The sequence below is a fragment of the Elephas maximus genome, chromosome 7 (genome assembly GCF_024166365.1).
Source record: "Elephas maximus indicus isolate mEleMax1 chromosome 7, mEleMax1 primary haplotype, whole genome shotgun sequence".
Taxonomy (NCBI): Eukaryota; Metazoa; Chordata; class Mammalia; order Proboscidea; family Elephantidae; genus Elephas; species Elephas maximus.
Genome location: NC_064825.1, coordinates 20,390,786 through 20,407,453, shown reverse-complemented (window position 1 = coordinate 20,407,453; position 16,668 = coordinate 20,390,786). Strand labels below are relative to the sequence as shown.

Sequence of the window (16,668 nt, the reverse complement as noted above, 5' to 3'; positions counted from 1 at the left end):
ACTTGGGTCCACAATCAACATCCGTGGAAGCAGCAATCAAGAAGTCAAACACATATTGCATTGGGCAAATCTGCTGCAAAAGACCTCTATAAGGTGTTAAAAAGCAAAGACATCACCTTGAGGACTAAAGTGTGCCTGACCCAACCCAACCCAATGACATCAAGTTGATTCTGACTCACAGAGACCCTGTAGGATGCAGTAGAATGGCCCCACAGTATTTTCAAGAAGAGGCTGATGGATTCTAACTGCCAAACTTTTGGTTAGCAGCCAAGCTCTTAACCACTGTGCCACCAGAGTATTTTCAATTGCCTCATATGCATGTGAAAGCTGGACAAGGAATAAGGAAGATCGAAGAAGAATTGATGCCTTTGAATTATGGTGTTGGTGAAGAATATTGAATACACCATAGACTGTCAGAAGAAAAAACAAATCTGTCTTGGAAGAAGTACAGCTAGAGTGTTCATTAGAAACAAGGATGGCCAGACTTGTCTCACATACTTTGGACAAGTTATCAGGAGAGATTAGTCCCTGGAGAAGGACATCATGCTTGGTAAATTAGAAGGTCAGTGAAAAACAGGAAGACCCTCAATGAGATGGATTGACACAGTGGCTGCAACAATGAGCTCAAATATAGCAACAATTGTGAGAATGGCACAGGACTGGGCAGTGTTTCATTCTGTTGTACATACGGTCACTATGAGTCGGAACTGACTCAACAGTACCTAACACAACAACAATAATCAAGTACCTAGCCCCAAAAGGTCATATGACATGAATTGTAGATGTTTGTGAACATGCTTTGAATTTAAAAAACAGCAATACTGCCTTTAAGAACTCCAGCTTTGCAGGTTTCTTGTCATCTTTTGCTTTTAAATTAAATTACTGCCACCATTGTGGCTTTTTTACACTGTGCTCCCTTAAACTTGAAATAGCTTGCCTTTGGAGATTTCTCTTTCAAGCTAAATAGGAAATATGCATATATTCTTTCAAAGACACTTAGGTTGTTTCTGTAACATATTTCATAGTAACACTTCATTTATTTTGGCAGGCTGAAATATGAAAGAGGCTAGGAAAATTAAATCTGGATAGAGTCAGGTTTTGTTCTGATGACAAAATTCAAACATATATTTGGCATTTGTTCACTAATTAAATTTACTAATTTGGAACTTTATGTATAAATATGACTAAACTCCCAGAATCATTAAATTGTGTCAAACAAGAAAGGCAGGATGATGGAAAAGAAGAGCATTTCCCTGGAGCCAACAGAACCTGACTGAGTACAAGTCTGGACAGTTTATTCACTTCTCACCCATACCTTCTTCCAATGTAAACACGAAGGTCTTGAAATAGAAGATCTCTGGAAGCCTTTACAAATCTTAAATTGAAATTATGTTCATTTATTGTCATTGTTGTTAGGTGCCGTCAAGTTGATTTTTGTCTCTTAACAACTCAATGTGACTGAGTCGAACTGACTCATATGGTTTTCTAGGCTGTGATTTTTACAGGAGCAAATCACAAGGTCTTTTTACCAAAGAGCTGCTAGTGGGTTCAAACCAACAACCCTTCAGTTAGTAGCTCAATGCTTAACTCTTGTGCCACCGGGGCTCCTTTAATTTATTCCGTATGCTAAAATATTTTTTAAACAATTGTTCTAGAATTAAAAAAAAAAAAATCTGTAGGCATCAAGTTGATTCTGACTCATAGTGACCCTATAAGATAGACTATAACTGCCTCATAGGGTTTCCAAGGAGTGGCTGGTGCTTTTGAACTGCTTTTTGGTTAGCTGCTGAACTCTTAACCACTGCACCAGGGCCCTATACACTCACAGGTTAATTTTTATCATTATACTCTTTCCAAAAGCTCAACTTATCTGTTTGAGATTATATTTCTCCATTAGACAAATTTTGCTTTTTTTTTCTTCAATTACCTTGGTCCACCTGTTTATGAAGTCAAAATTCCTCCGTAAGTCTTACGTAAATATAAAAACAAGAGGTAGGAGACAGGCCCTTTTTTCCTGTTTATGGCACAGTTCTTCCTCTTCATACCAAGAACACTAGTAACAGGCCACCCTCCTACAGCTGACACCAAGCCAGGAAGAAAATATGCCAGATGCTGCATCAAACGCAGCCACCAGAATTCTTGTTGTCAGGCAAGCATGGGGCACGTGCACTTATAAGGCACACCTCACAGTACTAGTTCTCAATCTGTTTTCCACTGGAGTGTCTATGATGGATGACAGTCACTTCCAGAACATACTTTCATACATGTTTATGTACTTTCCCCAGTACCCTTCACTCTTTTCTTTCCATCCTAAGGAAACTTATTGGAATGTGAATGAAAATTACATTATTATAGAAGGAACTTTGAATGCATCCTAAGTTATTATTTTTAAATATTGCTGCTTCGTAAATCACTTGGGATACCGCCTTGACTCTTACAACTCTGTGGTTGACTGCTGTCCTACAGTACTGTCAGAAGAGCTCCCAATGGTTCTTCTGCTAACACATTTGAGCCATGACCCTTTCAATGTTTCCACAGCAGAAGCACCTCTGAATTACTCTTGTCAGTGCCAAGCAGCCTCTGACAGAAACCTGGAAGGAGAGATATTTGCCCGCCAGGACTTCTATGCACCTTGCACTTACATCAAATATTTATATCCTTTAAGCCAAGCAAGAACTATGTACATTTGAACCCTGATTTGACTTCAGGCTTCTTGGGTGTTCATGAATATGGTAATGCTGTTCAAAAGTTAATCTAACAGAAACTGGGATCTGTCAATCAGCCCGTCCACGTCATATCCCAAGATTGGAGTTAAGAAGTTATCCATGGTCTAGTTAATATTATGATAAGTAAAAGAAAAAAAAAAAAAGACATATTTTTAAGTCTTTGAGTCTATTAGATGTATGCTAGTACAATCTCAGAAAAAAGCCCCTAAACTTCCATCAAATTACATGAGTGTAATAGGCATCAATGAGAGTGGCAAGAAACATCCTGTGATTTGGAGAGTAGAAAAGTTATACAGATGCCTGAATATAATCCTATACAATACCCTCATCTTGGAAACAATTCTAATATTTTCAAAGAATAGCAAAAACCTGTTGCCATCAAGTCGATTCCAACTCCTAGTGACTCTATAGGACAGAGTAGAACTCTCCCATAGGGGTCCCAAGGAGCAGCTGGTGAATTTGAATTGTCGACCTTTTGGTTAGCAGCTGTTTCACTTAACCACTGTGCCACCAGGGCTCCAAGAATAGCAAAGCCCCAGCATAAGTGATATTAAAATGTATGGCAGAACTAACAGAAAGGGATTTTTCAAAATGAAAAAGCAAGTCATATTTCACCTCTGTATTTCTAGAATTACTTAATAGTCAAATGTATCTGTATATCAGGTTTCCACCTGGTTCTTGTTGCTATAGCTTTGTCAGGGGAAAGAACCTGAGCATTCAATTACACCGTATAGAAAAATAGAGGGAAAACTAAATATAATTATAGGTTGAAAGATTTATTCGTCATGTATTTTAGCCTTTTCTAGTTATTTTTTTTTCTTTTGCCTTGTATGTAAAAAGGGTGTGGCTTTTATTTTTATTAAAAACCAAAAAGCCTCTCTTCATTTGCAGAAAATGTTATGCAATTATCCCCTTGCAAATGGAACTACCACCGCTCAAATTAAAACCCAACATTCATGAGTTATTATTCTCCAGATCAGCTCTTCACTGAAACTGAGCTCAGTGGGATTTATGTGAACTTGAAAATTAATAAATTGGCATATTAGTTGTAAAATACAAGGAATAATTTCCTGTCTTTGCCAGATGATCTATTTGGATTAGTGCCTGTAAAAGTTCAACTACAGCTGTCTTAACTGAATTTTTAAATAATGAAACCATAACCCTCTCCCAAGGAGTTTATTAAATTCTCCTTTGATTAATGCTATTTCCCACCCTCCTGGGAAGTCAGATGTATAATCAATATTACAAGCTCATCCCCCCATATTATTTGGAGAACACCAGCTGCTAGGTCACTTAATACAAACTTTTCATCTAAATTCTTGAACATGGTAACGCTGTTCAAAATTTTTAATCTAAGAGAAACAAAATCTATCAATCAGCCTGTCCACTTCCTATCCCAAGATTGGAATTAAGAGGTTGTCCATGGTCTAATTAATATCATGAGAAGTAGAAGAAAAAAAGAAAGAGATCCTTTTAAATCTTTGAGTCTATTAGAAATAAATTCCTAAAATTTCACCAAATTACATGAGTGTGATAGGCAACAGTGAGAGTGGCAAGAAACATCCTGTGATTTAGAGATCAGGAAAGTTACACAGATACCTGAATATGACAGGATCTATGTGGAGCAATTTTTTTTATGTGGAGCAATCCAATGTAGCAATGTAGTTCAATATTATTTTTTAAACATCCAAGAAATACAAATAAAGGGAGTTCAGCATAAGCTTATACCAGGGTTAAATGGGTGATGATGGGGATCTAGGCGGTTTCTAACAAGACATAGAAGTGGAGAGCCCAAGTACGGAGCTCAACATCAGTATCCTTGAGACTAGTTAGATGTGGAGGGAAAAGGGGAAGAAAGAGCAATGGCGATGGAAAAAGCACCAGGTGTGTAAAATACAGACATAGGCATAGAAGCAGAATAGGGTGGTAGTTAGCACTGAACTCCCTGTGTTCAAATCCTCTCTCCACCATTTAGCAACCACGTGACCTAGGCCAAAATGCTTAACCTCTTTGTCCCTCAATTTCCTCACCAAAAAGAAACAGCAATATTAATAGTAAGGTTGTTGGGGAGGTTAATTATTGCATATAAGGCATTAAGAACAGGGCTTGGCACATAGCAAATGCTCAATAAATAATAATTATTCTTATTAACTTGGGTTCTTCCCTCATCTATGTTGTTTTTTCCCCTTTGTTTGTTTCTAATCTTATCCAACTCATTCCTCTGTCAGTTATTTAGAGGCGATTGTGCAGCGTGAGAATGAGCTATATATGTTCCCTGTAAAATCTCTTCTGTAAGAGAATGAGAATGAGCCAGTTGCCTCCTTCGCGCCAACTTAAATATGGCAGAGGAAAGAGCACTTGAGATCTGAGTTCTTGCTGGGGCTCATTCAGAGCCCAGAAGCAGAATTTCAATAAAATAACTATTGTGCATGTCACTTTTCTTCAAAACGAGGGCATAGAATCAAAACACAGGTCCATAAGTCAAAACCTATAGGGTTCAGATTAAATATATATATATACTGCCATCGAGTCGATTCCGACTCATAGGGACCTATAAGACATACTAGAGCTGCCCCATACGTTTTTCAAGGAGCAGCTGGTGAATTCTAACTGCTGACCTTTTGGTTAGCATCTGAACTCTTAACCACTACACCCCCAGGGCTCCAGGTTCAGATAAGAAACATAAATAAGTGAAGCAGCTCTAGTATGAGACACTAGGGAGTGGTAGGGACTCTGGCAAGATGATAGCATATTCTCTGACTAATGGAGTAAATTACTACTCATCATCTGCCTGTCGATTTACATTCAGGAATACAGGTTTGGTATCTTCCATATTTTATCAAGAAAAGCCAAATACTCCTATATTTATGTGAAATATCAGAATTTAAATGTTGGCCTAAATTATGTTAACACATTATGTAGGCAAACAAAACATGACTGAAAAGTAGATATTGTCCACTGGCCATTCATTTATAACCCTTGATCCAGGTAATTTTCTAAAATTCCTTTTAGTTATGACCTTTCCATTGTTCAGTTACACGGGGATGCCCAAACAGAGCAGCTAATTCCAATCCAAGCCACACATTATTTCATCCAGTAGGTTGCTCTTGCCTGAAGACATAATTTTTGATCTACATGAAAGTGTTCAGTAGAGTATAAACAGTACTTACTTAAACCCATAGAAGTAAACTGAGGTCATTTTTTACATGCTGACATTTCTAATTCAGGTTATCATGGGTCTAGTCTACTTCTAATTCTATTTATATCCTGAAGGTGAAAGAAATAAAAAATGACTCTTAATTTCTTGTTTGATTCACTCATCCTCATTCAACTAGATGCAACTATAATATGTAGCCCCCAAGAATGCAACTGTGAAATGTCAGCTTGGGTCTGACCCTGATTTAAAATCCTCAGAACTTTTAAACAGAGGTTAGGGTGTTTTTGTTTGGGAAGCAGAGTTCTGAAATTTTGTTTGGGAAGCAGAGTTCTGAAATTTTGTTTGGGAAGCAGAGTTCTGAAATTTTTCCATTAACTTTTTTTTTTTTAACTTTATTTCTTTCTATTTGAGAAGTATTTAAATTTGTGTGGTACTAGTGAAACTGACAGAGAAGTAATTCTTATCTCTAGAGATAAAGAGAGGTATAAAGGCTGCCACCCAACCACATATTTTGTGTTTGTGAAAGTATTTTCTCCCTGCCATCTTCTTTGACAAAGACATAATTGCTTCAATAATATAAAAGCTGAAAGGAAGTATTTGGTACACAAATCTCTGCAATGCATTCATTTGAAAGACAAGCAAAACTGCTGCCAAATAGGAAATGATATCCAAAGTGTGGCTCACTTTGAAATAAATCATATCCTAAATCCTGGAAATTAGGTTGTACATACCTTAAGAACACATGCATTTCCTGTCGTTTACTTGCAAAAGCAAGAATTTTAATTCGTACTGAATAGCAATGGAAAAAAGAATATGTTATTGCAAGTCTCCTAAACAGAATTGTAGAATGAAATAGTAGAAACTTCTCCCCAATGTATCTTTTTAATTGGATGAATACACAAATAATAGGAAGTTGGAAAGTGGGATGAGGGAAACCACTGAGCAAAGTAATAAAAGATATTCAAAAGGTGGCAGAATGAGAAATTACAATTTATACCACGATGAGAATTCATCTGAGCTTCTGTGTCAAGATTAATGTGAATTTGCCAAAGCACTTTAAGTTAACACAATTATAGCAAGTGATTTTAATAAAGGCTTTACCAAAAGAAAATCATCACTCAGTACAAACATGTACCTTTGAAAAAGTCTTTTGTTGGCTTTTTGTATAGTAACAGGAATATATGAGTTTGACAGATATTTTTTATTAATGGTATACAACAGACTTTCCAGATAGCTATGTGACCACTTTTCATTAGAAAAGGAAAGATCTCAGAAAATAGTTATAAGTCTCTCAATGTCTATAGTCAAGTCTTTAGGGAAAATATGTGCGTATATATATATATATATATATATATATATATATATATATATACATACACCTCATATTTAGAACTCTGTCACCACCATATGGTTCTCTGAATCTAAAAACATTTTCGGCTGGTTAGACTGAACTCTTACCAGTGATATGGGGTTCGTATCAAAGTTCCTAAATTTTTATAGGATTTTTTTTTTTTTTAATTGAGTTTGTGCAGAAGTGTTTGAACTACTGTATGGCTTTTCTTCTGCCATTTCGTGTAACGTGTATTTGTGACACAGTATTTATGATTCAGCAATGTCAGAGCTAGAAATATTTTGTTCATCCCGTAGAGTGCAACCTAAAATAAAGTGCACCTCCTGATGTATGCCTGTCAGACATTGTGTATTTCATCAAAAAAACAGTAAGAAATGTCACTGAGGGTAAAAATAGAGGAAAAAGTAGTTTTGAGCAACAGCACAGAACTTCTGGGACTTTCCCTTTTGACCTGTACATGTCTTAAAAGTCAATTCTTACCTTTTAAATATCATGATTCACAACATATTTCTTATATAATCATGGAAATAGAGTTTTGAACCTGGAACAGCAAAAAAAAATTAATAAAATTTAGACTCTGTTTTCTTTGTGCCTTCATAGGGTAAAAAATAAAATAAAAATAACAATAAGTGATATTTGGTGAATGTTTTAAGTGCCAAGCACAGTGTTAAACTTTTTGTATGTATTATTCCATTAAAGTGGTGGTGCAGTGGCTAACAGCTCAGCTGCTAATCAAAAGGTCGTTAGTTCAAATCCACCAGAGCCGCTCCTTGGAAATTCTATGGGACAATTTTGCTTTGTCCTGTAGGGTCACTATGAGTCGGCATTAACTCAACAGCAAAGGGTTTAGTTTTTGGTTTCATTCCATTAATACTGACTTTAAAAATCTTTTCAGTACATACTCTTATTATCCCAATATTACAGATGAAGGAACACGGGCTTAAAGAAAGGTAAGGCAGCTTGCCCAAGTATAAATAAATAAATTTATATATTTTTAAAAAGCAAAAAAGAAAAGACTGACCTAAATTCCACAGCCTATTCTTTTGATCATTATGCTAGATTGACCATAACATTAGACAATTTAACTTCTCCAGAAATGTCCTAGCTAATCCAAGAATAGCTTCCTTGTTTGCCTTGGTAGATTTGCCTATGTCATTGATAAGGTATTGATGAGATTTCGTCCAAGTATAGAAATCCTAAAATGTCTTCTTTTTACCTTGTGTTTGTAATAACCACCACAGCACTTTATTGTAAAAATAAGGTAGAAGGAAGTTAGCACCTGACAGAATCAGTTGCAATGCTTTGGTCAGCCTAACTTCCTACAATCAAGGTTTATTATCCCATTTTTCTCCATACAGAACCCAGTGCTGCTCCCACAGATGTCAAGGCTACAAGTGTGTCTGTGTCAGAGATTCTTGTTGCATGGAAACATATTAAAGAGAGTTTAGGAAGACCACAGGGATTTGAGGTATGAATAGAATTCTTGAAAATAAGCTTTGTTATTTCTGCTGGCACTGCATTCTCCTACAGAGATGGTTTGTTGACACTTCAACCAAATTCCATTCCTTTGAAATTTGCTCTATATTAAAGGAAGTATGAAATGCACTTTTCTACTGATATGTATTATGTAGCTTATTAGCTGGCTTAGTTTTCAGTACAGCAGTTTCCATAACATCATTCAAATACACCCACTCGTCACTTATTGACATGGTTAGGTTCCAAAGACCAAGTCATTATGTAAAAATCAGTATTATGCAAAATGATCTGACCACAGCAGATCACAAAATATTATGTGGGACACATGTGTCCCTCTAGACCCAAGAGGCAAAACATTTAGGTGGGCAGCATCTGTCCCACTGGTCCTGAAAGAGTTGCTGTCAGACGTATGTCATTAATGCACAAAATAGTCGGAGAGTAGATTTTTTTACTATTGTCATAGTTGCAGAATGTCAGGTAACAAGATAGTTGGTAAGTGAGGAGTAAGCGTATATGCAAGAAATGAAAAATAGACCTTTAGCTAAAATCGGGTGCCACAGGTGGATATTTTCTGGTGTCCAATTTATTGGTGGTTAAAAAATGCTTTTGTTTCTTTGTTTCCAATGATTTAATGCATAAAAATAGTTTTTCTTTCGTACTTGCTTAGCAGGTCTTACCTCCATAACTGAATTCTCCAAATATGTTCTGACCTTTGTGATCTACCTCTATTTTTAGAACTCAAATGACTTTTTGTCACTTAAATTTTGCTATTTCTAACACAGTCATGCCAGCCTAGTTAAGTGTGAACATTTCATATCAATTCAATGATTTCAATGAAATTTTAGGCTCCACATGGACCAGAGGATTGTGGGTATTCTGTGAATTTGCACCTTCCATGGTAACGAGATCCCTTCTTCTCATCCAGCTCTCATTCTTGCCTTGCTTGGCCAGTCTGGAAATAAATTCACCTACGGTTAACTGTATTGGACAAAGGTAACAAGACCATTCAGTCTTTTCAACAAATGATCCTGAGACCACTGGATATCCAATTAAAAAAAAAAAAAAATTAAAGAATGAGTTTGGATACCTGTATCATACCATAAATAAAAATTAACTAAAATGAATCAAAGACCTAAATATAACTGCTAAAACTACAAAGACCCTCAGAAGGCCACGTAGGTGCATATCTGCATCGCCTTGAATTAGGCAATGCATGGTTTCTCAAATATGACACCAAAAAGCACAAGCAACCAAAGAAAACATAGATAAATTTTACTTTATAAAAACTCTGTGTATCAAAAGACACTATCTTTGAAAGCGGGAATACAAACATATAACTTGCACAACAATTGTACTTTGCAGCACTGTTCACAATAGCCAAAACATGGAAACAACCCAAAGGTCCATTAACAGATGAATGGATCAACAAAATGTGGCTGTTGTTTTTAGTTGCAATGAAGTCACCTTTAACTATGGTGACCTTATGTATAACAGAATGGTGCTGTGCCATCTTCATGATCCTTGGCATGTTTGAGTCCATTGTTGTGACTATTATGTCAATGCATCTCATTGAGTGTTTCCCTTGTTTTCACTGACCCTCTGCTTTACTAAATATGATATCCTTTTCTAGAGATTAGTCTTTCTTGATGACGTGTCCAAAATAAGTGAGCCAGAGCCTTACCATTTAAGACTTCTAAGGAGTATTCTGGTTATTTTTTCTAAGACTGATTTGGCCATTCTTCTGGAAGTTCATAGTATATTTAGTAGCCTTTGCCAACACCTCAATTTGAATGTGTCAATGCTTCTGCTTCCTTTTTCATTTTCCAATTATTGCATGCATATGAGGAGATTGAAAAGACCAAGCCTTGGATCAGGTGCACCTTAGTCATCAAAATGACATCTTTCTTAAAACTTTAAAGAGGATTTTTTCAGCAGATATTCTACTTTCGACATGTCCTTTGATTTCTAGACTTTTGCTTCCGTGGATGCTTTCATCCAAGTAGAATGAAATTGTTAATCACTTGTTTTTTCTTTATCATGATGTTGCCTATCAGTCCAGTTGTGAAAATTTTTGTTTTCTTCACGTTCATGTGTGATTCGTATTGAAGGCTGTAGTCTTTGACCTTCAAAGATTACTCACTTGTAAATTTTTCATATTGTGGTGACCATGATGCTGGAAGCTATAACACTGGTATTTCAAGTACCAGCATAGTTACCAGTGATGGACAGATTTCAGCGGAGCTTCCAGACTAAACTAAGAAAGACTAGGAAGAAAGGTCTGGTGATCTACTTCCAAAAAGCAGCCAATGAAAATGATAGACTATTACTCTACCATAAAAAGAAATGAAGTCCTGATATACACTACGACATGGATGAACCTTGAAAACATTATACTAAATGAAATGTCTGTCACAGAGGAACAAATATTGTATGATCCCACTTCTATGAAATGTCTAGAATAGATAAATGTATAGAGATCAAGCTTACTAGTGGTTATCAGAGATGAGAGGGAGAGGGAAAGAGGAATTCATCGTTTAAGAGGCACTGAGCTTTTGTTAAGAGTGATGGAAAAAATGGAAATGGATAGTGACAACAGTAACATGACATGATGAATGTAATTAATGTCACTGAATTGAACATGTAAAAATGTTGAAATGATAAATATTTTGTTGTGTATATACCTTGTTGTTGTTATTAGGTACAACTGAGTTGATTCCAACTCATAGCAACCCCATGTAACAGAGTAGAAATGTTCCATATGATTTTCTTGGCCATATTCTTTATGAAAGCAGATCGCTAGGTCTTTCTCCAGTAGAACCAATGGGTAGGTTTGAACTGCCAACCTTTTCGTTACCAGCCGCGGACTTAACCATTTGCACTACCGGGGCTGTTTACCACACACAAAAAAAGTATTTGATAGTCAATTTAAAAAAAAAAAAACAGTATCAAGAAAATGAAAAGATAACCCAAAGAATAGAAAAAAAATTTTTTTTCCAAATCTTATATCTGATAAGGGCCCAGTATCTAGAATATATTTAAAAAAAAACTCATAAATCAACAATAAAAAGGCAAATAACCCAACTGAAAAATTGGCAGAGGATTTGAGTAGACATTTCTCTGAAGCAGACATGCAAATGGCCAATAAGCACATGCAAATATGATCAACATCATTAGTCCTTGGGGAAATACAAGCCAAACCCACAATGAAATATCATTTCACGTCCACTATTTTAGAATGGCTATAGGGTCACTATGAGTCAGAATTGACTCGACGGCACTGGGTTTGGTTTGGTTTTTTCTTAGAATGGCTATAATCAACAAAAAAGGAAAATAATAAGTGTTGGAGAGGATGGGGAGAAATGGGAACCCTTATGCATTGCTGGTGGGAATATAAATTGGTGCAGCCACTTTGAAAAACAGTTTTCAGTTTCCCAAAAAGTTAAACATAGAATTACCATATGACCCAGCAATTCCACTACTAGGTATATCAAGTGATGAATGGAAAAACAAAATGTGGTGTATTCATACAATGAAATATTATTAAGCCATAAAAAGAAATGAAGTACTGTTGTATGCTACAGCATGTATGAACCTTGAAAACATTAGGCTACGTGAAAGAAATCAGACACAAAAGTCTGTATTTTGTATGATCCCATTTATGTGAAATGCCCAGAATAAGAAAATCCAGAGAGACAGAGAGTAGATTAGTGGTTCCCAAGGAATGGGAGGAGGAGGAAATTGGTACTGATAATAGGTACAGAGTTTCTTTTGGGGGAGATAGAAATGTTCTGAAATTAGTGATGATGGTTGCGCAACATAGTGAATATACCAAAACCCACCGAAATGAACATCTTAAAAAATGGTGCGTTTTATGTTATGTGAATTTTATCACAATTAAAAAAAAAAAGAAAAAGAAATGTTGTTGACTGGAACTTTGGTCATAGCACTAGAATTGTAGAAAAGTGAACATTTCAGAGACAGGGCTGGTGAAATTTGTTGACTGAGCCAGTATGGAGGTGAGGAAAATGATGATTCCTAGATTGCTGGCTTGGCCAAATGAGTGAACACTGATACCATTTACAAAAGTGGGGAAAACTGGATAAAGAATGGATTTGAAGGTGGGAAATCAAGAGTTCTGTTTTGGTCACATTAAATTAGAGATGCCTATAAGTGCTACAGGTGCTAACCAAAAGGTCAGCAGTTCGAATCCACCAGATGCTCCTTTGAAACTCTATAGGGCAGTTCTCCTCTGTCCTATAGGGTCACTATGAGTCAGAGTCAACTCGACGGCACTGGGCGGGTATTAGAAATCTTAAGAGGACAAATAAGGTAGGCAGTATAATATAGGAGTTTGGAATTGAGAGACCAAGGTTGAAGTCATAAAGTAATAGTCATAAAAGTGGTATTTAAAGTCATGCTCCTGGATGAAAGCACCTAAGGACAAAATGTAGATAGGAAAAAAGAGGAGGAGAGAATAGAGGGGAGGGGAGGAGAGGGGAACAGTAAACTAGGCTGTGCCCTGGGCATTTAGAGGTTCAGCTGAAGAGAAAAACTCAACAATGGAGACAATCAAAGAGAGATCATATAGTAGAGAGAAAACCAAGTACCAGATGGTTCAAATAAACTAAAAAAGATTTGGTTAAAAAGAACAAAATGGTCAACTGTGTCTAAAGCTTCTAAGAGATCAAATGAGATGAAGGCAGAAAAAATGCCTGTTGATTTAGAGGTTACTGGTGATCTTGAGAAGATCTTGGGAAAAGATTATCTTCCATAATCAAATCGGTTATCAAAATCACATGCATTGTCAGCTTATTTACTTCCAGTTGCAACCATCTAATACCCCTAATAATACTACTGCCCCATAAAGAGTAATTAGTGGCAATAATTTTGAAAGAGGGGACCCAATTCACACCTCTCAGCCCATATCACCTTTATTTATGTGGAATTCTCAGTCTTCTGTGTGGATTTCAAGATATTTTGATATAGATGAGAATCACAACTCTCCAATATTGGTAACGGAAACAATTAAGAGCCATACTCAACATCTGAATATGTTTTTACACCTGCCGATTATAATAAGTCAGTCTAATTAACCACTGCAGAAAACTATTTTAGTATCAGAAAAAAAAGCTGTTGAAAAATGTCAATATGAGATTTTTATGAGAAATTCCCCTTTACATAGAAGGAATAATAGTGGAAATAAATGAAAAATCATTTCTGAAGGCATGAAACGTATTTGTTTCCTTTTAGGATACGTTTTCCGTAAAGCACATACTTACCTGCCACTTTGGTATTGACAATTGTATCTCTGGAGTACATGGTGTGGTATTAACACCTCAATGCATTCTTCTCAATCAGTAATCAAGCTGGAACATATTTGTGGCTCATGTCACTTTAAAAACTTTGTATTTTCTCTTCTGCTATTCATGGAAGGCTACTCTGAGTAAGGGTCATTTAGATAAAAGACAAACATAATCAAGGGCAGTAAAGTTCTTAAGGCTCTTACACCCTTACCTGATCTCTTCTACCAAGTACCTACCGGTGTGTTCTCGCAGGTTCTGAGTCTGACTGCAGATGCTCCATAACTGAGTAGCAACCTGACTCTAATGGCTTTTATTGTGATTCAGGTTTGACATTCAAATTCTGACTTCATATGTTCCTGACCTGGCTTTCTGTGTGTTTTGCCTAAATCTTATTTGTTATTCCTTCATTCAGTCATTTTTTCATTCACCTAATATTTATTGAGTGCCTGCTATTTTCTTGTTTGTGGTGCTTGGGCCAAAACAATAAGCAAAATAGACAGCATCCCTGTATTTATGAAGATCACAGTCTAGCAAGGGGATTATTTCTGTATCTTTCTTTTGTTTTTGTTTATTTTGGGTTTGCTTTTTGTTTTGGGTTTTTTTTTCTTACCTCAGCCTAAGGTCTTGATTAAACTCCTGGTAGCTCCTTCTACTTGGTGATTTTGTTTTGAAACTCTTTTCCCTAACGTAAGCAGCCCCTATAGGACAGCAGTAAGGGTTTCAGTCAGATGCTTGTCTTGATACCTCCTGTCAATAACCTACTGACATGGCCATATAGCATTTTTGCCTTTTACAAGGAAGTTTACATTTATATCTTAATTGGTTTAAAAGAGTGAGCCAAGCATTTTGACTTAAGCTGTACTTAAGCTGTATGTTCGTCTGCAACTGACACTATACATTTAAATACATTAACCAATTAATTCAAGTCAAACAGTCACTAATAATTTTGACTGATTTTTTGTTGCTGTTGTTATTACATTGACTAATTATTCTACCTAAGCGAATAGCCATGGAAATTAAAATGGTAGCAATAACTATGCATAAAGACAAGATCAGAATGGTGATAGCCCATAGCCCACCAGACAATGGCTTTAATGGTAAAGGGCTTGAGGACATTTTAGTGATATCATCCCTTTTCATTTCTAAATGAGCCCATCCACAGGCATTTCTAAATGTTACAGTTAGGCTAGATGAGAACTGCACAGTGAAAAAGAAAGAAGGTGCTGTTTTCTTTACAATAAGCTTTTATAGACAGCCTTCTGTAAGTCTAGTATACCTCACAAAAATGACTATCTGAAGAAATAATAAATAAAGTTTCATATGTAGACATCAGACCATCTCATTTTATTTTACTAATATTTGAACAATTTTGTTGACACCATCTTGGAACCACCCATTTGAGAATTTTGGTTACTTACTGGGCTGGGACATTAAAGTTATTTGAAATTTCATGACTGTAGAGACTGAATGTAGAAAACATTGACGTTGAGATATATGGAATTTCTAACTTCTGATGTGCAGCATGATTGAAAACTGAAAATGGGCAATATTTATTGAATGAGCTTGGCTCATGAATAACCATGACTGTTCCATCTGGATTGCCATCCCTGTCATTGGCCAATACAAGTAAATTATTACGTTCAGTTTTGAATTTATGATTCTGCCAGCATTAAATGTCCTATAAATGGTAATGTCTGTACTCTAGAGCAAAGCCCCTCAAGCTTTTCAGAGTTTACCAGGATATTCCTGTGCATACAAAATCAGACCAGACACCAGTCTGGTGAGAAGAGTGAATAAAGAAGACATAATGCCAAATTTCATAATCTCTTCTCTGCTTTTCCCAGATCCGGAGAACAACAAAGTAAATTGTGTGATAATAGAATGTTGGATGATTCATTCATTCACCATCAAACATTTGTTAAGCATCAGACACTGTGCGAGGCACTGGAAATGTAGAAAATCATAAAATATAGTTTTTTCTGCCCTTAAAAAACTCACAGTCTAAGACTGAGACAGGTTTATGAGAGATTTCAATAAATGAAAGAGAGAGAAAGACATTGGAACAATACAATTCTTCTGTCCATAATTACCCCAAGATTCCTCTAGCATCCTGATTCTCTAAAGAAACATTAGTGGGAATAAATCCATGCCAATACTTTGTGCTCCGCTGCTATTCATAAGGTTTTCACTGGCTAATTCTTTTCAGAAGTAGACTTCCGGGTCCTTCTTCCTAGTCTTCCAAGAAGCTGGACTATATGAAGAAGAATGGGGCATCAGGATTCGAGGAAGACTCATTAACAACCTGCATTATGCAGATGACACAACCTTGCTTGCTGAAAGTGAAGCGCTTACTAATGAAGATCAAAGACCTTCATTGTGAATTACACCTCAACATAAAAAAAACAAAAATCCTCACAACTGAACCGAAAAAGCAACATCATGATAAATGGAGAAAAGACTGAAGTTGTCAAGGATTTCATTTTACTTGGATCCACAATCAACACCCATGGAAGCAGCAGTCAAGAAATCATTGAGCAAATCTGCTGCAAAGGACCTCTTTAAAGTGTTGAAGAGCAAAGATGTCACCTTGAAGACTAAGGTGCGCCTGACCCAAGCCATGGTATTTTCAGTTGCATCACATGCATGTGAAAGCTG

General features: G+C 36.3%; 1 protein-coding gene across 1 annotated transcript in view; it reads left to right on the top strand.

Moving 5' to 3' along the window:
* CNTN5 (contactin 5) overlaps positions 1–16,668 on the top strand; it is a 573,072-nt gene that overhangs the window by 512,453 nt on the left and 43,951 nt on the right. Inside the window, exon 19 of the mRNA XM_049889682.1 lies at positions 8,593–8,702. Within this exon, the coding sequence (XP_049745639.1) occupies positions 8,593–8,702 (110 nt within the window). The remainder of the gene's footprint in view (positions 1–8,592; positions 8,703–16,668) is intronic.